The sequence below is a fragment of the Protomyctophum bolini genome (genome assembly GCF_963924005.1).
Source record: "Protomyctophum bolini genome assembly, chromosome: 13".
Lineage (NCBI taxonomy): Eukaryota > Metazoa > Chordata > Actinopteri > Myctophiformes > Myctophidae > Protomyctophum > Protomyctophum bolini.
Window position 1 is genome coordinate 44,112,171 of NC_137874.1, and position 25,281 is coordinate 44,137,451.

Genomic DNA, 25,281 nt, shown 5'->3' on the forward strand with positions numbered 1-25,281 from the left:
GACTTTCGCCGCCGCAATTCCCCGCCTTCCAAAAAGTACATAATATTAATTACACTTGAATAAAAAAATTATAATAAATATACACCCCCGCCCCCCTCGGATGGGGTGGGGTGACTCACTGGCCTTGGAACGCCTCGGGATCCCCCCAGGAAGGAGGAAGCTACTAATGTTACTCTGGAAGAGGGAATTCTGGAGCTTCTCTTGGTGGAGCTATTGCCCCCCCGTGACCAGACTACGGATAAGCGGTTGAAGATCCCTCCCCTCCCCGCGTCAGAAGAAAAGGCTGGCGTGTCAGAAAAAAAACGTTCCCGCAGGGATGAGCGGCTGGCGGCGTCCATGATGCGTTCGCAGCGACGTCGCTTTTTCCATCCTCGGACGTTAGTCGGCTCTTCCTGTCGTCGTGAAGTCGAGTTCACCAAGCGTTGGATTGGTCACCCACTGACCAATAGGGAAAGTGAGGTTGAGGTTTAGACCGTCGTGAGACGGGTTGGTTTTACCCGTTGCGTCGACAACGTCGTTTAGCTGAGCCGCGGACAGCCTTTACGTCTTTAGCTCTGTTAGCATCGGTTAGCACCCGTTAGCGGCTGTCAGCGTTGTGTGTGTTGAAGTCTGTCCGTTCGTTCGTCCGTCTGTCCGCTTGCGGCATCCTCTTACGTACGTTATCCCGTAGTCTTTCTGTGTGTGTGTCTGGATTAAGAGCGTCAGCTAAATGCATGAATTGTAAATTGTGTGTGTGTGTGTGTGTGTGTGTGTGTGTGTGTGTCGACTGCGATCAATTAATTTTTTCCTGATTCGGTCTCGAGCTGATCGAGACATAACTTTGCGTCACCAGGCGGAAGAAAATGGAAAAAGAAACAAGATCAACCGGTTGATTCCTCCTCCAGAATGACACCCCCCCCCCCCCCCCTTCCTGCTCGGTCGTCAAACATCGTAATCTGTTGAGGTTTTCTTCTTCGAGTTCTTCTTGGAATACCAAACCGAGCGCTCGATTCGCCATCCATGTGGAGGGTATAAAACAAGCAAATAATGAAAGTGTTGCCGCCGCAAACGGGATGGATTTAACCGGATAGATTTAACAGGATTCCGATTTATAGAAATATCGTTATATTAGGCAGATGTCCGTTTGTAACAAAACACAAAACAAAACAAAAGATAACAAGAAATGACTCAAGTCATTATATATATATATATCAGCTTGCATTCCATTCTCTTGCATATTGTTTTGTAGTGGGTCTTTGTGTAGAATAAAGCATATTGTATCTTAGTGGGTCTTTCTGTAGTGACGTTTTGCGGTCGCGGTGGGTCAGTCTCTCTAGTCGCGGTGGGTCAGTCTCTCTAGTCCTGGTGGGTCAGTCTCTCTAGTCCTGGTCGCGGTGGGGGAGAGGAGGGGGGGGGGGTGGTGAGGGAGAGGAGAGCGGGATTAGTGTCCAATCGGCCGTGGGGGCTTAGCGTCCCATTGGCCGTGGGTCTTAGCGTCCGATTGGCCGTGGGAGGCTTAGTGTCCCATCGGCCGTATAGGTCTGGTCTCCCATCTCGTGACCAGACTAAGGAAGTCAGACCGTTGATCAGTTCTGCAAGCTGAATGAAAAAAACAAAGCCGTTTTCCGCGGTGTGGAGAAACCCGGTGACGTGAGAGGTTAGGTGGTGTGTGGCGGTGAGGGGGGTACGGGGGGTGAGGAGGGGTACGGGGGGTACGGGGGGTGAGGGGGGTACGGGGGGTGAGGAGGGGTACGGGGGGTGAGGAGGGGGACGGGCGGTGAGGGGGGTACGGGGAGGTGAGGGGGGTACGGGGCGGTGAGGGGGGTACGGGGCGGTGAGGGGGGTACGGGGGGTGAGGAGGGGTACGGGGCGGTGAGGGGGGTACGGGGGGTGAGGAGGGGTACGGGGGGTGAGGGTTTGGGTGATAAGGCACTGTGGACGCTCCGGCTCGCTCAGGGGAGCTCGGAGGAGACCAGGGCCAGGCCGGAGCCCTGCCGGACGGGCCCGGCGTGCACCGCCTTGGGGCAGTCGGGGGTCAGCACGCGGCCGTTCTCGCCCACGCTGCCCGTGATGGAGAGACGCGCCTTGGCCCTCATGGCCTCTGTGAAGGTCAGCTGTGGAGGGAGAGAGAGAGAGAGAAAGAGAGAGAGAGAGATCATTATCTCCTCAATTCACCTCAATTCAATTTTATTATAGTGTCAAATCACAACAAGGGAGAGAGAGAGACAGAGAGAGAAAAAAGACAGAGAAATAGGCAGGTGGGCTCCGTGGAGGGAGGGGTCCGTGGAGGGAGGGGTCCGTGGAGGGAGGGGTCCGTGGAGGGAGGGGTCCGTGGAGGGAGGGGTCCGTGGAGGGTGGGCTCCGTGGAGGGAGGGGTCTGGTCCACATCTGTGAGGCTCCTTCATCCTCGTAGCTTAACCCGTTTAGCACCAACAGATTCTACAAAATGTCTTCTAAATCACGACTGGAATCATTTCTACATTAGTAGTTCCGTCCTGAATGGGTTTAACCTGTATCAGAACTCAACCTTCATGCTCTGTGACCTCTGTGACCTGTACCAGAACTCACCTTCATCCTCTTGGCCTCGTTGCGTGACTTGTAGCAGAACTCGATGAGCGCCACCAGCATGGCGAGGCCCAGACCCCCCACCAGGATGTAGAAGACCCCCGCCACGTTGCTCAGACTGAGGGCCTGGGACGACTTGTCCTGGGGGGGGGGGGAACACACACACAGAGTCAGGGACGGATGCCACGCCCACAGGGCAGAGACGTGGGCGTGGATTCATTCATGGACCCACTGGGAAAGAATCGTCCATTATTTTAAAAAAATCCACAGAGATTTATATAAATATTTATTTCACTTATTGCGAACGCAGTGAGCACTTACTATGAGACCTAGCAGATCATGTCTGTCTGTCTGTCTGTGTGTGTGGCCGTGTGTCTGTGTGTCCCACCTTTGTGCCCATATATGGAGCTGAGTGATTTGTTTGTGATTGATGCAACACACTCCATATTTGGACGTATAGCTGCTTTGGGGACTCCTTATATGGTTATGGCTAAGTTAAAAACTTAAATTAAAAATAACTTAACTTAAAAAAATAATAACTTAAAAATAAATCTTAAAAAAACCCAAATATGTACGAGCTGCGTTTGCTTCCCGCGTTTGCGCGTCTTACTGGTTCTAAGGGCCGATTCATACTCCTATTTTACCGCTGTTTCGGCGCTGTAGTGCCGAAATGATTTCGGCTCGTCACAAATTTTCAGTAGCACCGAAGAGCCGACTTTAGGACGGAAATATTTGTGTAAATCTCTGCGGGGGAAAAATGAAGGGCAGATTCTTCAGGAGGTCCAGAAAGCCACGCCCACTGCTCTGTCCTATTGATATGTTATTATTTTACAGATTTTACAGCACAAATACACACACACAAACACACAAACAAGTACGCACACGCACAGACACAGGACACACAGTCACAGACACAGGACACACAGACACAGACAAAAACACAGAATTTGACGAGTGCATGTGTTTGGTCCGACCGACGACCTACCTCAAACCCTCACCCTAACCCTAATCTCCCCCGGGGCAGCACACCTAAACCCACCCCCAACCCTCTCCCGACCCCCAGCGCACCTCGGACCAATGGTCCGTCGGATCATAGTATGCAGCCTCCCAATTTGACGACATCTCAATGTTCTCTTGATAAGAGCCCCGCCCCCTCCACCCCTGTGTGTCTGCTGCTGTTCTATAAGCCCCTCCCCCATGCCAACGAAACCGACGCCCCCTCCCTCGCGCATTTCACTGCGCTGCGATGCTAGCGCTCACTGCACTGTGCTAGCGCTCACTGCACTGCCATGCTAGCGCTCACTGCACTGCGATGCTAGCGCTCACTGCACTGCGATGCTAGCGCTCACTGCACTGCGATGCTAGCGCTCACTGCACTGCCATGCTAGCGCTCACTGCACTGCGATGCTAGCGCTCACTGCACTGCACTGCGATGCTAGCGCTCACTGCACTGCCATGCTAGCGCTCACTGCACTGCGATGCTAGCGCTCACAGAAATGTGATGCTAGCGCTCACTGCACTGTGCTAGCGCTCACAGCACTGCGATGCTAGCGCTCAATATAGCTAGCTGGCCAGCTGACCGTCAGCGCTAAGATGGAAAGACTTTTTGCTCTCGTGCCAGTTTGTGTGTGTGTGTGTGTGTGTGTGTGTGTGTGTGTGTGTGCGACGTAACCAAACATGCCCCGAGACCACGGGAACCGTCCTACCGCAGTGCTGCTGCCATGCTGTTTCACTCAGGCTACGGCCTGTGTGCGTGCACGCGTGCATGTGCGTGTGCGCATGTGTGCCTCTCCCCCTCTCTGCAGCTAACTCCACCACCTCTCAAACTGTCTGCTAAAGCAGCTAACTCCACCACCTCTCAAACTGTCTGCTAAAGCAGCTAACTCCACCACCTCTCAAACTGTCTGCTAAAGCAGCTAACTCCAGAACCCCCCCCCCCCCCCTCATGCGTATAGAGTGGTGGTCCGGGTGGCCGGGCGAGCGAGCGGGCGGGTGGGTTAGGGTTAGGTCGGGCGGGTGGGTTGGTAGAGACTGACCTTACTTCCCGAGACGTTGGGTCCACACTCGCCTTTATCGTACCACCATTTGTTTTTCAGTTTGTCTAAGACTCCCGCTTCACTCAGTTTCAATACGGCGAGGTTTACGGGAGATCTTCCAAATCGACGGGGGGAGGAGGTGGGGGGGGAGAACGGACGGACGGGGGGGGGGGGGGAGGTGGGAGGGGGGGAAATAACATAAATAACATCATAGGACATGTTATTTTATGTTATTCACAGTAAATTCACCCAAAAAAAACCCTAAAAAGAGCAGAACTCTGCTGCTCTTTCTTTCTTCACACATAGACGAAGCCACGGAGTCGGGATAGTTGGAGTGTACGTGTCTCTCTCTGCGCGTACGCAGACGACGTTGTCGTGTTCGTTGCTGGGACGACAGGTCCAATTAAAAAGTCTAACCCCTGGCCATAAATGTACGTACCCGGGTATGAAATGCCTTGACCCGGATCCATCTGACTGGGTGTGATAAAATCACCATCGTTGAGACGATGAATAGACGTCTGGCTAACGTTTGTAAAAAAAGAAGAAAAAAAAGTCCATATTTTTTGTGCCAACTATCTATAATTTAGCTGAAAACCACTGATTTGGGGGGGATCATCAGATTGGGTTCGAGGTGGGGGGGTGTTTGGGCGGTCCTGGGCTAACAGACACATACAGTGAGAACAAGGTCCCGACTCCGTCACTTCCTGGAACAGGGACATACTGCCGGGAACCGTTTCACGCAACGAGTGTGGAGTGGGATGGCACTGTCTGTCAACGCCCAAATATGGACTGGAGTCAACGCGGAAATATGGGCTGGAGTCAACGCGGCTATATGGGTTGGAGTCAACGCGGAAATATGGAATGGAACAGGGGGGAATATGGAATGGAGTCAACACGGAAATATGGACTGGCGTTGACACCATAGCGTGTACATTTAACTGAAGTTACACCGACTCCCGGCAGATGCCAACCTGTTGACCAAAGTGGGCACATACAAAACAAACACGTACACAGTGTCTATACCCGCATGTTTGTTTACGTTGTTCAAAACAACAACAACACGCGGGCGCTAGAGGGGGACGGGGCGCTAGGTGGCGCTAGTGGGCTAACCTTCTCCCCTCCGCCTCCGCTGCCACACTCTCCCTTGTCGTACCACCATTTGTTTTTCAGTTTGTCCAACAGGCCTTGTTCGTTCAGTTTGAGCACAGCCAGGTTGACTGCACTTCTTCAGAACCAGAGCCACATACAGACAGGAGGGTTATTATTGAGGAGGAGGAGGAGGAGGAGGGGGGGCGACAAGGGGTGGAATTAATTAAAGTGCATCAAATTGTCCTGGTAAAAAAAGACATTAAAACCCGTTATTCGTCATGTACACTGATCACATTCCACATGCTAAAGCGTGTCTAATGCGTGATTCGTTCATTCATTCCTTCAGTATTGATCATCCATAAGGCTGTGAACAGTGACATTAATCAGACGTGTATAAATGTCGGCACATTAAACAGGAAAGCTAAACAGAAGCTGATCAAACCCTTAGAGTATATATATATAACCCTGAGGCGAAATGGACATAGTGGCCGAATTTGGTATTGCAGCGCTTACTATAAGTAACATAGTGTTAACACTATGGACCATAGTGCGTGTGCACACGCACACACACACACTCACGCACCCGCACATGCATGCGCACATGCACGCGCGCACGCACACACACACACACACACACACACACACACACACACACACACACACAGTTGCACGCAGACATTACCTGGTGAAGATCTGTGAACAGAGGAATTGTGAAATAACAGCACTCCCTCAGATAAGATAAGATAAGATAAGATAAGATAAGATAAGGTAATATAAGCACATGCAAAGCAGCAATAATAAAACGGACTCTCCAACGTCGTGTAAATGAAATAAAAGGTAAAGAATCATTTTAAAACAGAAGTAGAAAAGTGGTTCCCCGAAACGTTTTCGCTCGTGACGTTTTGCCTCCGGTGCCGAAACTAGAGAGAACAGCAGATCTACAAGCTCACCATGAGCTTATAGATCTGCTATTTTACCTAATCTTTGAAGACACTACAAATACTTTTCATGAAAAAATAAATCATCAAATTTATTTTTTAATTCATGAAAATGTCTGCTTTTTTGTGACTGTTTTTTTTCTTTTTTAATTTTCGAAATAGTAATACGAATTAAAAAAAATATTAATAACATAGGAAACCAAAAATTAAATAAAAGGGACCCATTAAACATTGTGACCGTGACCCCAAATGGGTCCCGAGCCACATGTTTGGTGTTCGCTAGAGAAGAGGCAGCACACCAGGGCGGGCGGAATGTCGTAACAACAGCGACCGTTACCATGACAACACAACGTCGTCTGCATATTGTTGTTAGGGGCAGGTCGGTTTCTAAAGAGTTTTACCCCTGGAGGAAAACAGGCGAGGGTTACGCCCCCTTTTGGAGGAAAACAGGGGAGGGTTACGCCCCCTGGAGGAAAACAGGGGAGGGTTACGCCCCCTGGAGGAAAACAGGGGAGGGTTACGCCCCCCTGGAGGAAAACAGGGGAGGGTTACGCCCCCCTGGAGGAAAACAGGGGAGGGTTACGCCCCCCTGGAGGAAAACAGGGGAGGGTTACGCCCCCTGGAGGAAAACAGGGGAGGGTTACGCCCCCTGGAGGAAAACAGGGGAGGGTTACGCTTTTCTGATCTCAGTCTAATGGAAGGTCAGCAATTTTTTACTGGGTACGAACATTTTTCTCCAGTGGTTACACTTTGTTTAAAAAAAAACCAAAACCGACCTGTCCCTCTTTTCAGCAGAACAACAAAGGAAGACGACAATGTCGTCGGCGTACGCCACCGTTTGTCGCGCCACTCCACCCACCTTAGCTGTGATCCTTTGGGCGTGGCCACGCCGTAGCCCTTGGAGTCCAGGTTGCCGCCCACTTTCATGGTGTCGCAGGGCTTGCGCTGCTCCGTGTACTCGTTCATGGTGGACTCCAGCAGGAAGGCGTACTTCCCCTTGGACTTGCGGACGCGCGCCACGCCCTCCGCCGTCCGCTTGGTGAACACGGTGGGCTCGGCCGACTTCATGAAGCCCCACATCTTCTCGTAGACTGCGATCTTTGACCTCTGGAGGGAGGGAGGAGGGGCAGCAAATTTAGATTTTTAGTTTTTAGTCATAGTCTCTCATAGTCATAGTCGAGTTTTCATTTGGTTTAGTCACATTTTAGTCACCTGGAATGTTTTAGTGTTAGTCTAGTTTTAGTCGACTAAATCTCATACGATTTTAGTTGACTAAATCTACAGTTGATTTAGTCGAACAAAATGTGTTTTGGCGGGCCTTGATGCCGTCGCAATGCTGCGACGCGTTGTGAGCTTGTAGATCTGCTATTTTCAGCATGCAACCAAGTGTAAAATGACTTATACTGGATCTCTTGTCCACTAGTCCCTTCCTGACATTTTAGTCTAGTTTTTATTTGTTGACAAAATCGTCAGTATATTTAGTCTTAGTTCAGTGACGGCGATCTTTGACCTCTAGAGGGAGGGAGGGAGGGAGGGAGGGAGAAAGACTTGAGGGGAGGGATTGGGAGAAAATCCGGTGGGGGGGGGGGGGGGGGGGGGGCAAAAAGAACAGCTGCAGTGGTGGAAAGTCCTGTTGAACGTTCAGTGATTTCACTTAATTAAAATATCACTTATTTTTGGATAATCTTCCCTATTATATAGTGTGCTGACCATATAAGGAGTTCCTCCCTGTCCCCAGTGAGCCCCTGGGGTAAACACCCCCCCCCCCCCCCCCCCCCCAGTTTTGGCTTTTGGTAATCCTTCATCCAATCAGTATGAGAGGGGGCCTTCCTCCAATCATGATGGAGTGTGGGCGGGCCTTGGTGTGTGTGTGCTGTTGGCCTGTGGAGGGCCGATACCGATACAGCATCGGGACATCTTTACTCATAACAAAGGTGAAACTCACCATATCCAATGGACATGCTGTGTGTGTGTGTACGTGCGTGGCGTGCATGTGCGTGTGTGTGTGTGCGTGGCGTGCATGTGCGTGGATGGCTGTACGTGCATGCGTGCGTGCGTGCGTGGCCGTTGCGTCTCACTCTAAAGAACTCCTTGGTGGATCCGGAGTCCAGCGTTCCGTAGGCGATGTCCGTCTGCTTGGCCAGGTCCTCGGCGCTCTCGATGGGCGACACCATCCTCTCCACCGTCAGGAAGGCGGCCAGGTTGGCGGTGTAGGACGAGATGATGATGAGGGTGAAGAACCACCACACCCCGCCCACGATACGCCCTGAGAGGGACCTATGGGGGAGAGAGAGATAGAGAGACATTAGAACCACCACGGTGTAGGACGAGATGATGATGAGGGTGAAGAACCACCAGACCCCGCCCACAATACGCCCTGACAGGGACCTATGGGGGAGAGAGAGATAGAGAGACATTAGAACCACCACGGTGTAGGACGAGATGATGATGAGGGTGAAGAACCACCAGACCCCGCCCACAATACGCCCTGACAGGGACCTATGGGGGAGAGAGAGATAGAGAGACATTAGAACCACCACGGTGTAGGACGAGATGATGATGAGGGTGAAGAACCACCACACCCCGCCCACAATACGACCTGAGAGGGACCTGAGGGAGAGAGAGAGATAGAGAGACATTAGAACCACCACGGTGTAGGACGAGATGATGATGAGGGTGAAGAACCACCAGACCCCGCCCACAATACGCCCTGACAGGGACCTATGGGGGAGAGAGAGATAGAGAGACATTAGAACCACCACGGTGTAGGACGAGATGATGATGAGGGTGAAGAACCACCACACCCCGCCCACAATACGACCTGAGAGGGACCTGGGGGAGAGAGAGGTCATTAACTACCTCGCACGCCCCCGATAGAGATCTGGAGAGAGAGAGAAAACATTTCACAGAAGAGGCTCAGACAATAACGTTTTATTTCCCGTCCGTCCGTCCGTCTGTCTACAACATTATACAAGAAAAGGTCTACTTTTAAATCTACTTGTGGGGTTAGAGAGGAATATAACTTCAAAGACCGCCACACTGCCATAAAGCTGTTTAGACTGTCATAATATAAAGACACACTGCCATAAAGCTGTTTAGACTGTCATAATATAAAGACACACTGCCATAAAGCTGTTTAGACTGTCATGAAATAAAGACACACTGCCATAAAGCTGTTTAGACTGTCATAAAATAAAGACACACTGCCATAAAGCTGTTTAGACTGTCATAATATAAAGACACACTGCCATAAAGCTGTTTAGACTGTCATAAAATAAAGACACACTGCCATAAAGCTGTTTAGACCGTCATAAAATAAAGACACACTGCCATAAAGCTGTTTAGACTGTCATAAAATAAAGACACACTGCCATAAAGCTGTTTAGACTGTCATAATATAAAGACACACTGCCATAAAGCTGTTTAGACTGTCATAAAATAAAGACACACTGCCATAAAGCTGTTTAGACTGTCATAATATAAAGACACACTGCCATAAAGCTGTTTAGACTGTCATAAAATAAAGACACACTGCCATAAAGCTGTTTAGATTGTCATAAAATAAAGACACACTGTCATAAAGTGGTTTAGACTGTCATAAAATAAAGACACACTGTCATAAAGTGGTTTAGACTGTCATAAAATAAAGACACACTGCCATAAAGCTGTTTAGACTGTCATAAAATAAAGACACACTGCCATAAAGCTGTTTAGTCTGTCGTGAAATAAAGACACACTGCCATAAAGCTGTTTAGTCTGTCGTAAAATAAAGACACACTGCCATAAAGCTGTTTAGACTGTCATAATATAAAGACACACTGCCATAAAGCTGTTTAGACTGTCATAATATAAAGACACACTGCCATAAAGCTGTTTAGACTGTCATAATATAAAGACACACTGCCATAAAGCTGTTTAGACTGTCATAATATAAAGACACACTGCCATAAAGCTGTTTAGACTGTCATAAAATAAAGACACACTGCCATAAAGCTGTTTAGACTGTCATAATATAAAGACACACTGCCATAAAGCTGTTTAGACTGTCATAAAATAAAGACACACTGCCATAAAGCTGTTTAGACTGTCATAATATAAAGACACACTGCCATAAAGCTGTTTAGACTGTCATAAAATAAAGACACACTGCCATAAAGCTGTTTAGACTGTCATAATATAAAGACACACTGCCATAAAGATGTTTAGACTGTCATAAAATAAAGACACACTGCCATAAAGTTGTTTAGACTGTCATAACATAAAGTGAGTGTAAATAGAGGAATCTCCATTATTCTACAAAGTGCAAATATGTAGAAGATACAACAGACACACTTTCTCAAAGTCACCATCACAGACAAACAGCTACAGACACACAACAAACGTACCAGACGGAAAGCAACGTATTATCTTTTAGCTCCATTGATTAAATATTAAAATGTCTATAACATCGTCGCGTCGGTCACTCCAGCTCCATCTGAGGCATAATTCTGAGATAAACGGCTATATAACGGTCTGTCGGCACGCAGACGTTACAGACCTCACAGACACTCTAGTTACAGCTTAGAAAGGCACCCTCCGTAGCCATATTCAAAGCACAGTTCAGGACCCACCTCTTTACTCTTGCCTTTAGTTGAGTTTTTGCTCTTTACTGCTGTTGTTTTGCTATCATTATTGTTGTTTTATGCTCTTTGCTATTGTTTTGTATTGTCTTTTTTATTGGCTACTGTGTTTTTGCTTGCTTAACTGTTATTTTACATTGTTCTGCCCTGTAAAGCACTTTGCGTTGCATCTATCATATTTTCATAGAACACGTTTAATGCCAACATTATCTCAACAGTACAAATATCCCAAATCACAGACAATATCCAGTCTAATATCAAGATATGGATATAATATTAATACTAGGGATGTCCCGATCACGTACTGTTTTTCTTTTTGCTCCTGATCCGATTACGTTCATTCCGAAAATGACACGATCGGCCCCCGATTTCCGCTCAGGTGGCGATCGGACCGGGACAGCCTTAGCGTGTGATGGGACCGGGACAGCCCTAGCGTGTGTGATGGGACCGGGACAGCCCTAGCGTGTGATGGGACCGGGACAGCCCTAGCGTGTGTGATGGGACCGGGACAGCCCTAGCGTGTGCACTCCGTTGATAAGTGAGGGCCGTTGGATGGATGGATGAACGCTATATATGGGGCTGCTTACGTGAGACGCGGAGCTTAACAAATCCTCGGTCTGGTCTCTCCGCCGCCCCCTGGCTGTGTGGAGGACACGCTGCAACATACAGGCTGGGTTTGGCGTTCCTTTCACCTCCCTGCTGAGAATCTTACAAACTCTATCATCCTTAAGATCTATAATATATTGATATGATCCATAAGGGCTTAATTAGGCACATCTAGGATGTATCTATGATGTAGAAATGAGATTAAAACATAATAATGATATTATATTTGATTGGATGGGCAAGCCTGATGTGATTGGACAACAGACCACAAGCCTACTATTTGATTGGACAACAGACAACAAGCCTGATATTTGATTGGATGACGGACAACAAGCCTGATATTTGATTGGATGATAGACAACAAGCCTGATATTTGATTGGATGACAGACAACAAGCCTGATATTTGATTGGACGACGGACAACAAGCCTGAAATTTGATTGGATGACGGACAAACAAGCCTGTTCTTTGATTGGATGGCTGCTCACCCATTCACGCCCACATTCACACAGCTTTACACAGATTGCTCAAGGACACTTTCACAGTAACTCTGGGAAGGCCCACAGGGATCGAACCGGGAACCTTGCAAGTCCCCGCCGGGCCGCTCTACCGCTGAGCCACTGTCGTGTTGTGGACTGAGAACAGCGACTGTTTTTGGTAAGGCGAAAATACAAATGGTTAAAAACTACAAATGGTCAAAAGAAAACTACAAATGGTCAAAAGAAAACTACAATGGTCAAAAACTACAAATGGTCATAGTCAGCCATGTGCCCACCAGTTTGTGGAGTGTTACTTTTTTCTGCTTTCAAAGAATTCAAAAAACAGCCAGAGCTGTCTGTCAGTAGGGTCTGGTTTCCGTCGTTGCTTAAAACCCATTCTGGGCGGGAAACACCTTTTGGTGTTAGCATTACGTTATGCTTTAGCCATTTAAAAATAGCAGCTCTACAAGCTCATAGCGCGCCACCGAGTGGCGCGCTATGAGCTTGTAGGTCTGCTATTTTTGAAAAATGGAAGAGCGACTTTTTCAGAAAACTGTCAGGATGTAGAAGAACATTTTTAGAATCTGATCTCAGGTCAGAATGGCTTAAAGCCGCTAGTGTCCGCTCTGCGCCTGCGTGCCGGTTCTGTCTCCAGCAGAGTCATTATCTACAACGTGGACAAAAACACTGAACCTTTTCTATTTTAAAAAATGCAAAGAGTCAGGGAAAAAACGCTCAGTGGAAAAAAACCAAAGAATGCATCGGTGGACACAGACCTTTAAAAAGGACCTGGAGAGAACTGCCACACACACACACACACGCACACACACACAGAGACACACACACACACACACACACACACACACTGGAGAGAACTGCCACACACACACAAAGACACACACGCACTGGAGAGAACTGCCACACACACATACACACTGGAGAGAACTGCCACACACACACACACACACACACACACACACACACACATGCACATGCACTGGAGAGTACAGCCACACACACACACGCACGCGCACACACACACACACACACACACACACACACACACAGACACGCGCACACAGTGCAGTAGAGTAGAGGTGACTCAGTCAGAAGCACATTGAACCGAGACTAATGAGACAATGATTAGTGATATTATTATTATTATTATCAAAGGTCTCTACACACGTACGGAATCGACCAATCAGAGGTCCCTCTACACACACCACGGGCGTCAGGAATCGACCAATCAGAGGTCTCTCTACACACACCACAGGCGTCAGGAATCGACCAATCAGAGTTCTCTCTACACACACACCACGGGTGTCAAGAATCGACCATGTGTAAATAATGACTGTGTCGTTTGATCAGAGCTGTGTTAGAATTAATGGAACAAAATAAATGCCTCCAGTGTTTAAAGACCTTAAATAACCATGACATTCTAAGACTACATACTTATTCTAAGACTACATACTTATTCAAAGACTACATACTTATTCAAAGACTACAAAGACTACATACTTATTCTAAGACTACATACTTATTCTAAGACTACATACTTATTCTAAGACTACATACTTATTCAAAGACATACTTATTCAAATACTACAGACTTATTCTAAGACTGCATACTTATTCAAAGACTACATACTTATTCAAATACTACAGACTTATTCAAAGACTACATACTTATTCAAAGACTACATACTTATTCAAAGACTACATACCTATTCTAAGACTACATACTTATTCTAAGACTACATACTTATTCAAAGACTACATACTTATTCAAAGACTACATACTTATTCTAAGACTACATACTTATTCAAAGACTACATACTTATTCTAAGACTACATACTTATTCTAAGACTACATACTTATTCAAAGACTACATACTTATTCAAAGACTACATACTTATTCAAAGACTACATACTTATTCGAAGACTAAATACTTATTAGTACTGCATCGTATCGTACCTCGGGGAGATATCGCAGCCCTGCTGCATGAAGGCTCCCAGGGAGAACCACAGCGAGTTGAAGATCCCGAACTCGTTGGGCGGCTGGTCGCTGGGCGGGCCGTCCTCCTCCTCGGGCTCCTCCGTGTGCCACTCGTACGGGCTGAAGCGGCTGACCAGGAACAGCACCACGCTCACCCCGATGTAGGCGAACACGATGCACATCCAGATCTCATAGGCCAGAGGGTCCAGGAAGGAAAACACGCCGGGCTTGGACTTCTGGGGCTTCTTGATCATGATGGAGATGCCCTGAGAATTAAGACATGATAAATAATACTAACATTACATTTAACTTCTTTATCATGATGGAGATGCCCTGAGAATTAAAATATAATAAATAATACTAACATTACATTTAACTTCTTTATCATGATGGAGATGCCCTGAGAATTAAGACATGATAATAATAAATAATACTAACATTACATTTAACTTCTTCATGGAGATGCCCTGAGAATTAAGACATGATAAATAAGACTAACATTACATTTAACTTCTTTATCATGATGGAGATGCCCTGAGAATTAAGACATGATAAATAAGACTAACATTACATTTAACTTCTTTATCATGATGGAGATGCCCTGAGAATTAAAATATAATAAATAATACTAACATTACATTTAACTTCTTTATCATGATGGAGATGCCCTGAGAATTCAAATATAATAAATAATACTAACATTAAATTTAACTTCTTTATCATGATGGAGATGCCCTGAGAATTAAGACATGATAATAAATAATACTAACATTAAATTTAACTTCTTTATCATGATGGAGATGCCCTGAGAATTAAGACATGATAATAAATAAGACTAAAAGTTAATTTAACTTCTTTATCATGATGGAGATGCCCTGAGAATTAAGACATGATAAATAAGACTAAAAGTTCATTTAACTTCTTCATGGAGATGCCCTGAGAATTAAGACATGATAATAAATAAGACTAAAATTACATTTAACTTCTTGATTATGATGGAGATGCCCTGAGAATTAAGACATGATAATAAATAAGACTAAAATTACATTTAACTTCTTGATTATGATGGAGATGCCCTGAGAATTAAAATATAATAAATAATACTACAATTAAATTTAACTTCTTCATGGAGATGCCCTGAGAATTAAGACATGATAATAAATAATACTATCATTAAATTTAACTTCTTTATTATGATGGAGATGCCCTGAAAATTAAGACATGATAATAAATAATACTAACATTAAATTGAACTTCTTTATCATGATGGAGATGTCCTGAGAATTAAGACATAATAAATAAGACTAACATTAAATTTAACTTCTTCATTATGATGGAGATGTCCTGAGAATATGATAATACATTAAACTACAATTTAATTTAACTTCTTCATGGAGATGCCATGAGAATTAAAATATAATAAATAAGACTACAATTAAATGTAACTTCTTCATTATGATGGAGATGTTCTGAAAATAAAATTTCAACACAATAATAATAATGTTTATTGCCCTGGAAAATTCAAGAATCCAGTGTCAATTTAGTTGACTATAAGACAAAAAGACTAGGGTTTATGATGTTCAGTTATGGCTAACGTTGAAATGTATCCTTACACCCCTAGAACAGTATATATAATATAAGGATTTGCTTTTCCCTTAAACAATATCAGATCTACAAGCTGCTCGTAGCTGATGCGTACATATACCTACCAGAGACATGAAGGGCTTGGAGAAGTCGATCACCTCCTCCCGGACCAGCGTTATGGTCAACGGGGCCACAGCGATCTCTGCTTTCTGGAGGAAAACAACATCAATAGTAGGATTTGGGATACAGTGCACAACCCGGGCATGTTGAGTACACCAAGGTTTTATGATAGAAATGCTGAGTAGGGGTCCCCAACATGTAGAAACTGATGTTATAAATGTTGAGTAGGGGTCCCCAGCATGTATAAACTGATGTTATAAATGTTGAGTAGGGGTCCCCAGCATGTATACACTGATGTTATAAATGTTGAGTATGGGTCTCCCAGCATGTAGAAACTGATGTTATAAATGTTGAGTAGGGGTCCCCAGCATGTAGAAACTGATGTTATAAATGTTGAGTAGGGGTCCCCAGCATGTATAAACTGATGTTATAAATGTTGAGTAGGGGTCCCCAGCATGTATACACTGATGTTATAAATGTTGAGTATGGGTCTCCCAGCATGTAGAAACTGATGTTATAAATGTTGAGTAGGGGTCCCCAGCATGTATAAACTGATGTTATAAATGTTGAGTAGGGGTCCCCAGCATGTATACACTGATGTTATAAATGTTGAGTATGGGTCCCCCAGCATGTAGAAACTGATGTTATAAATGTTGAGTAGGGGTCCCCAGCATGTAGAAACTGATGTTATAAATGTTGCGTAGGGGTCCCCAGCATGTAGAAACTGATGTTATAAATGTTGAGTAGGGGTCCCCAGCATGTAGAAACTGATGTTATAAATGTTGAGTAGGGGTCCCCAGCATTTAGAAACTGATGTTATAAATGTTGAGTAGGGGTCCCCAGCATGTAGAAACTGATGTTATAAATGTTGAGTAGGGGTCCCCAGCATGTAGAAACTGATGTTATAAATGTTGAGTAGGGGTCCCCAGCATGTAGAAACTGATGTTATAAATGTTGAGTAGGGGTCCCCAGCATGTAGAAACTGATGTTATAAATGTTGAGTAGGGGTCCCCAGCATGTAGAAACTGATGTTATAAATGTTGAGTAGGGGTCCCCAGCATGTAGAAACTGATGTTATAAATGTTGAGTAGGGGTCCCCAGCATGTAGAAACTGATGTTATAAATGTTGAGTAGGGGTCCCCAGCATGTAGAAACTGATGTTATAAATGTTGAGTAGGGGTCCCCAGCATGTAGAAACTGATGTTATAAATGTTGAGTAGGGGTCCCCAGCATGTAGAAACTGATGTTATAAATGTTGAGTAGGGGTCCCCAGCATGTAGAAACTGATGTTATAAATGTTGAGTAGGGGTCCCCAGCATGTAGAAACTGATGTTATAAATGTTGAGTAGGGGTCCCCAGCATGTAGAAACTGATGTTATAAATGTTGAGTAGGGGTCCCCAGCATGTAGAAACTGATGTTATAAATGTTGAGTAGGGGTCCCCAGCATGTAGAAACTGATGTTATAAATGTTGAGTAGGGGTCCCCAGCATGTAGAAACTGATGTTATAAATGTTGAGTAGGGGTCCCCAGCATGTAGAAACTGATGTTATAAATGTTGAGTAGGGGTCCCCAGCATGTAGAAACTGATGTTATAAATGTTGAGTAGGGGTCCCCAGCATGTAGAAACTGATGTTATAAATGTTGAGTAGGGGTCCCCAGCATGTAGAAACTGATGTTATAAATGTTGAGTAGGGGTCCCCAGCATGTAGAAACTGATGTTATAAATGTTGAGTAGGGGTCCCCAGCATGTAGAAACTGATGTTATAAATGTTGAGTAGGGGTCCCCAGCATGTAGAAACTGATGTTATAAATGTTGAGTAGGGGTCCACAGCATGTAGAAACTGATGTTATAAATGTTGAGTAGGGGTCCCCAGCATGTAGAAACTGATGTTATAAATGTTGAGTAGGGGTCCTCAGCATGTAGAAACTGATGTTATAAATGTTGAGTAGGGGTCCCCAGCATGTAGAAACTGATGTTATAAATGTTGAGTAGGGGTCCCCCAGCATGTAGAAACTGATGTTATAAATGTTGAGTAGGGGTCCCCAGCATGTAGAAACTGATGTTATAAATGTTGAGTAGGGGTCCCCAGCATGTAGAAACTGATGTTATAAATGTTGAGTAGGGGTCCCCAGCATGTAGAAACTGATGTTATAAATGTCCTGGTTCACAACGAGTTCAGTAAAAACATCTGAGTACTTTCCCCCACCTCTACTGCTGGCTCCACACACACACACACCACACCACACCACACCCACACACACACACACACACACACACACACACACACACACACACACACACACACACACACACACACACACACACACACACACACACACACACACACACACACGACACCGTGCATACAAATCAGGGCTCTTTTCTCCTTACAGCACATTCCGTTCCATTCCAGGTCTTAGTTCTTACCCCGTACACCAGCTCCATTCCGTTACATTCCAGGCCTTAGTTCTTACCCCGTACACCAGCTCCATTCCGTTCCATTCCAGGTCTTAGTTCTTACCCCGTACATCAGCTCCATTCCGTTCCATTCCAGGTCTTAGTTCTTACCCCGTACACCAGCTCCATTCCGTTCCATTCCAGGTCTCAGTTCTTACCCCGTACACCAGCTCCCCGACCATCCCGTTCCAGATCTTGGTCTCGGGGTCCCGCGCTCCGTACTTTCCGTCCGGCACGATGCTGATCTTGTAGCGGATGCCGATGTGTTTGGCGATCTCTGAGGCCAGGTCCACGCAGTAGCCCTCGAACTGGTCGTTCCCCTCGTACAGCTCCCAGTTCTTCTTCAGCATCACGTACGGTCCCTCCTGAAACACAGTACATTTACTATATTACTCTACATTTACTCTGATGACTCCACATTTACTCTGATTCTGACCCTGTAATACATTTACTCTATATAGCACCGAAGTCCTGACGTAACTCGCTCATCCCTTCGATTCCTCTGGTTCGCGGAAGTAATTTCTCTATGGAGAATAACATGGGGTGATCTTAATATCGTCTACTATAAGCGTTGTGGTCCAAAAATAAACAAGCTGTCTCGGCGTTATTGTCAGGGAGGTGTCTCTGTATCGTTTTCAACAGTCAGTCACTCATATATGATACAGTCTGCTTCTATAGCGAAAATGTAACTAATTCAGCAGCAGTAACATTAGCGTTTTCTCTCAGTCAGTTGATTCTTCATATCCATATGAGTGAAGCGGCCGGGGTGACATGTTTATTTTTCAAACACAGTTGTTATATGAGGCGATCTAAAATCGCCTCAATGGGGATTTCAATGCAACTAAACAAATACATGAACCTGGGGACTGACGCCCTCTACTGGAAGTGACGTCAGACTTCGGTGATCTATTACTCTACAGGTAACGGGACGGGAAAGGTCGCTGGGCAAAGTCAGACGGAGTCAGACGGAGTCGGACTGAGTCGGGCTGAGTCGGGCTGAGTCAGACTGAGTCGGGCGGAGTTGGAAAGCTATTCCTATAAACATCATATTGTTGCTTCTCTTCTATCAGCTGTAAATGTCACGCCGTCTCACTGACATGACAGATATGTGACAGATGGACGTTTGGTTTTGCAGAAAATGTCTCTTTCTTTGCAGTGGTGTAAAGACATGTTCTACTTAAAAAAACGTAAAGGTATCAGTGCTTCCATGCAGAACGCACGCACACGCACGCACGCACACGCACGCACGCACGCACACACACACGCACACGCACACGCATGCATTTTGTGCTGTGAAGACGAATCTTTATTTCCCACACCGTTCGTCGTGGCATTTATAAACGTTTACAAACAGAGATGAGCCTCGTGGACGTTTGACGCTTTGTGACAACATCAGAGATCCAACGAGATGCTTCTGCCCCCCTGTCTGCCTGCCTGCCTGCCTGTCTGCCTGCCTGCCTGTCTGTCTGCCTGCCTGCCTGCCTGTCTGCCTGCCTGCCCGCCTGCATGCCTGCCCGCCAGCCATGGATTGTCATCACGACTGCTTCTAGACGCTTACTTACTTACAATAATGACAACCATCTCTGCTATCTGTGACTCACATCATCCAGGCATTAAGATCCAAACACAGATATGAGGATCAGTCAGAGATGTGACAAACGCTCAGGACTTACAGTGTGTTGTGGAGCTGCAGCAGAGATTAGACACAAACCATGTGAGCCTGCTGGGAATATGTCTCTCTGCCTGTCCTCCCCCCCCCAAGATGTCTGTCTGTCTGACTGCCCCCCCCCCCCCCCCCCCCCCAAGATGTCTGTCTGTCTGACTGCCCCCCCCCCCCCCCCCCCCCAGATGTCTGTCTGTCTGTCTGTCTGTCTGTCTGTCTGTCTGTCTGTGAAGATACCTCACATGAGCCATTAGGGACTTTTTTTCTTTTTCTTACATTTTTATCCCACGTTTTTGTAACCCAGTTTTTCTTATCACCCAGTGCCAATTATCTAATGTAATCCTGGGCGCTTACACTTCCTCTGCCAACCTGGGGGGGGGCAGCGGACTGACCTCATGCCTCCTTCTATGCATGAGGAGTCCAAGCTGCCATTAGGGACTTTAAGCAACGACGGCAGTCGGCTCCAGCAACCGGACATGGGTCAGTGCTCGATACATAAACCTGCTCTCCGTCGCAGCCCTTTCTACTACGGGAGAAGCTACACTTCCATGTAGTGACTCTACAACGCCATGATGTCATAACCATGTTTATTGTAGTTATAGCTGTCATACATTTAGTCATTTACACCTATTGCTCCATCACCTCTCTAATGTGTTGGCTATGAATGAAGAAATAACACTATTACCATAATTATGTCACATTAACATTATGTTTATTAAAACGGTTTTGACCGCTACGGCGATGGCGTCATAGCCGCCGTACTTCCGCCTAGCGGAGCCGTCCTGAAAACCGCTGTCGCTTAAAGTCCGTAATACAAGTAAGACGCGCAAACGCGGGAAGCGAACGCAGCTCGTACATATTTGGGTTTTGGACGTATAGCTGCTTTGGGGACTCCTTATATGGTTATTGCTGAGTCATGGTGACGTAACAGCGGGACAGACACTTGCATCAATCACAAACAAATCACTCAGCTCCATATATGGGCACAACAGCGGGACAGACACACACACACACACACACACACACACACACACACACACAGACATGATCTGCTAGGTCTCATAGTAAGTGCTCACTGCTTTCGCAAACAGAGCGAGGTAGCATATGGGCCTTAAAGTCCGTAATAACAGAGCGAGGTAGCATAATTATAAAAGCCAAAAAGGAACTTGAATCAACTAATTAAAAATTAAATTAAAAAAATACGAAAAATACCCAAACAGAACATTACTGAAAACCAAGAGTATTTTGATGCACATCTTTATTCACCCTTGTCAGTGTCCACAGCCAATGGGCACACACAGAAAACAGCCAATGGGCACACACAGAAAACAGCCAATGGGCACACACAGAAAACAGCCAATGGGCACAGAGAAAAACAGCTTGTTGTTTTACAGACGTTTAAAAGGGAAGTTGTTTTACAGACGGGGAAAAGGGCAGTTGTTTTACAGATGGGTAAAAGGGCAGTTGTTTTACAGACGGGTAAAAGGGCAGTTGTTTTACAGACGGGTAAAAGGGCAGTTGTTTTACAGACGTTTAAAAGGGTTTTACATATTTACAAACAGCACACTCGTAGGGACTTTCTCTTATCTTATTTAGCAATGTGGTTTCCATATGTTTACGAGCTTGTTTCACAAACAGCACAACCGTAGGAGCTTATTATTACCACCTTCTTAATATTTAAATTAGTTTTTGTTACATAGAGAAAAGGAAACAAAGTATCAACGATGCTGACTTCTCACGTTTATCTGAACAAACACGAGACAGAGTGAAAACAAACACATCAGGCTTTACATCAATTATTTGCCAAAATTATTTGCCAAAACCCTAATTTGCCAAAACAATTTGCCAAAACAATTTGCCAAAACAATTTGCCAAAACTATTTGCTAAAACTATTTGCCAAAACAATTGGCCAAAACAATTGGCCAAAACAATTGGCCAAAATAATTGGCCAAAATAATTTGCCAAAATAATTTGCCACAATAATTTGCCACAATAATTTGCCAAAATAATTTGCCAAAATAATTTGCCAAAACCCTAATTTGCCAAAACCCTAATTTGCCAAAACCCTAATTTGCCAAAACCCTAATTTGCCAAAACCCTAATTTGCCAAAACTATTTGCCAAAACCCTAATTTGCCAAAACCCTAATTTGCCAAAACCCTAATTTGCCAAAACCCTAATTTGCCAAAACTCTAATTTGCCAAAACAATTTGCCAAAACAATTTGCCAAAATAATTTGCCAAAATAATTTGCCAAAACCCTAATTTGCCAAAATAATTTGCCAAAACCCTAATTTGCCAAAACCCTAATTTGCCAAAATAATTTGCCAAAACCCTAATTTGCCAAAACCCTAATTTGCCAAAATTATTTGCCAAAACCCTAATTTGCCAAAATAATTTGCCAAAACCCTAATTTGCCAAAACCCTAATTTGCCAAAATAATTTGCCAAAACCCTAATTTGCCAAAACCCTAATTTGCCAAAACCCTAATTTGCCAAAATAATTTGCCAAAATAATTTGCCAAAACCCTAATTTGCCAAAATTATTTGCCAAAATAATGCCTGCTGTCACGATATCAGTCTGTTGCACACTCACGCACGGCAGAAAAAACAAGCAGAACAATGTTTAACAACAAACGCCCGTAATGTACGTGCGTTTATTATGATTAATTAATGCAGATATTTCCAGCTTTGAGGTTCCGTGTGAACTCAAACATTGAAGACGAAAGTGAGAAAGCAAATTGTGAATGAGACGATGTACAACGGCAAGACGACGCCCCTGGTGTCACACGGTGAAGGTTTGGATTAGGAGCTTGTCGTGGTCACGGAGAGGGAAGTCTGGAACACTCATGGTGGAGCTGTTGCCCCCCCCGGGGACCCGACTACGGATAAGCGGTTGAAGATGGATGGATGGATGGTTTTGTCGTGGTCGCCTTCAGAGGGGTTTCAGTTCTGTAGGATTCTGACAGCTCCATCTCATGATCTCTCCTCTAGTGGGTTCAACAGAGAGATGCAGTGTCTCTCTAAACTAGGAGGTTTCACTTCTGTAGGATCCTGACAGCTCCATCTCCTCTAGTGGGTTCAACAGAGAGATGCAGTGTCTCTCTAAACTAGGAGGTTTCACTTCTGTAGGATTCCAAGCTCCTTTTTTTCTTTTTAAGGGTTATAAAACTATAAAACTAAGTCGTTTCCACTCTGGGCTATCACCTCGTTCACTGATTGGTTTAGAAGTTGGGTAGGCACGGGGAGGTTTTGCATCTGAACCAGAGGGGGGCGGAGTCAGGGGGGGGGGGGGGGGGGGTCAGGGGTCAATGCTTAAGGACGTCACAGCGAGTATGATGGCAGTTGTTTTACAGACGTTTAAAAGGGTTTTACATATTTACAAACAGCACACTCGTAGGGACTTTCTCTTATCTTATTTAGCAATGTGGTTTCCATATGTTTACGAGCTTGTTTCACAAACAGCACAACCGTAGGAGCTTATTATTACCACCTTCTTAATATTTAAATTAGTTTTTGTTACATAGAGAAAAGGAAACAAAGTATCAACGATGCTGACTTCTCACGTTTATCTGAACAAACACGAGACAGAGTGAAAACAAACACATCAGGCTTTACATCAATTATTTGCCAAAATTATTTGCCAAAACCCTAATTTGCCAAAACAATTTGCCAAAACAATTTGCCAAAACAATTTGCCAAAACTATTTGCTAAAACTATTTGCCAAAACAATTGGCCAAAACAATTGGCCAAAACAATTGGCCAAAATAATTGGCCAAAATAATTTGCCAAAATAATTTGCCACAATAATTTGCCACAATAATTTGCCAAAATAATTTGCCAAAACCCTAATTTGCCAAAACCCTAATTTGCCAAAACCCTAATTTGCCAAAACCCTAATTTGCCAAAACCCTAATTTGCCAAAACCCTAATTTGCCAAAACTATTTGCCAAAACCCTAATTTGCCAAAACCCTAATTTGCCAAAACCCTAATTTGCCAAAACCCTAATTTGCCAAAACTCTAATTTGCCAAAACAATTTGCCAAAACAATTTGCCAAAATAATTTGCCAAAATAATTTGCCAAAACCCTAATTTGCCAAAATAATTTGCCAAAACCCTAATTTGCCAAAATAATTTGCCAAAACCCTAATTTGCCAAAACCCTAATTTGCCAAAATTATTTGCCAAAACCCTAATTTGCCAAAATAATTTGCCAAAACCCTAATTTGCCAAAACCCTAATTTGCCAAAATAATTTGCCAAAACCCTAATTTGCCAAAACCCTAATTTGCCAAAACCCTAATTTGCCAAAATAATTTGCCAAAATAATTTGCCAAAACCCTAATTTGCCAAAATTATTTGCCAAAATAATGCCTGCTGTCACGATATCAGTCTGTTGCACACTCACGCACGGCAGAAAAAACAAGCAGAACAATGTTTAACAACAAACGCCCGTAATGTACGTGCGTTTATTATGATTAATTAATGCAGATATTTCCAGCTTTGAGGTTCCGTGTGAACTCAAACATTGAAGACGAAAGTGAGAAAGCAAATTGTGAATGAGACGATGTACAACGGCAAGACGACGCCCCTGGTGTCACACGGTGAAGGTTTGGATTAGGAGCTTGTCGTGGTCACGGAGAGGGAAGTCTGGAACACTCATGGTGGAGCTGTTGCCCCCCCCGGGGACCCGACTACGGATAAGCGGTTGAAGATGGATGGATGGATGGTTTTGTCGTGGTCGCCTTCAGAGGGGTTTCAGTTCTGTAGGATTCTGACAGCTCCATCTCATGATCTCTCCTCTAGTGGGTTCAACAGAGAGATGCAGTGTCTCTCTAAACTAGGAGGTTTCACTTCTGTAGGATCCTGACAGCTCCATCTCCTCTAGTGGGTTCAACAGAGAGATGCAGTGTCTCTCTAAACTAGGAGGTTTCACTTCTGTAGGATTCCAAGCTCCTTTTTTTCTTTTTAAGGGTTATAAAACTATAAAACTAAGTCGTTTCCACTCTGGGCTATCACCTCGTTCACTGATTGGTTTAGAAGTTGGGTAGGCACGGGGAGGTTTTGCATCTGAACCAGAGGGGGGCGGAGTCAGGGGGGGGGGGGGGGGGGGGTCAGGGGTCAATGCTTAAGGACGTCACAGCGAGTA

General features: G+C 45.1%; 1 protein-coding gene across 1 annotated transcript in view; it reads right to left on the bottom strand.

The window, feature by feature from the left end:
• Nucleotides 1-1,931: 1,931 nt before the first annotated feature.
• Nucleotides 1,932-25,281, bottom strand: part of LOC308327181 (glutamate receptor 4-like) — a gene marked incomplete at both ends in the record, with an annotated part of 116,975 nt that continues 93,625 nt past the window's right edge. Inside the window, 8 exon segments of the mRNA XM_080780398.1 lie at nucleotides 1,932-2,093; nucleotides 2,548-2,685; nucleotides 5,691-5,805; nucleotides 7,467-7,714; nucleotides 8,686-8,884; nucleotides 14,288-14,574; nucleotides 16,018-16,101; nucleotides 18,630-18,836. Coding sequence (XP_080636524.1) covers nucleotides 1,932-2,093; nucleotides 2,548-2,685; nucleotides 5,691-5,805; nucleotides 7,467-7,714; nucleotides 8,686-8,884; nucleotides 14,288-14,574; nucleotides 16,018-16,101; nucleotides 18,630-18,836 — 1,440 coding nt within the window.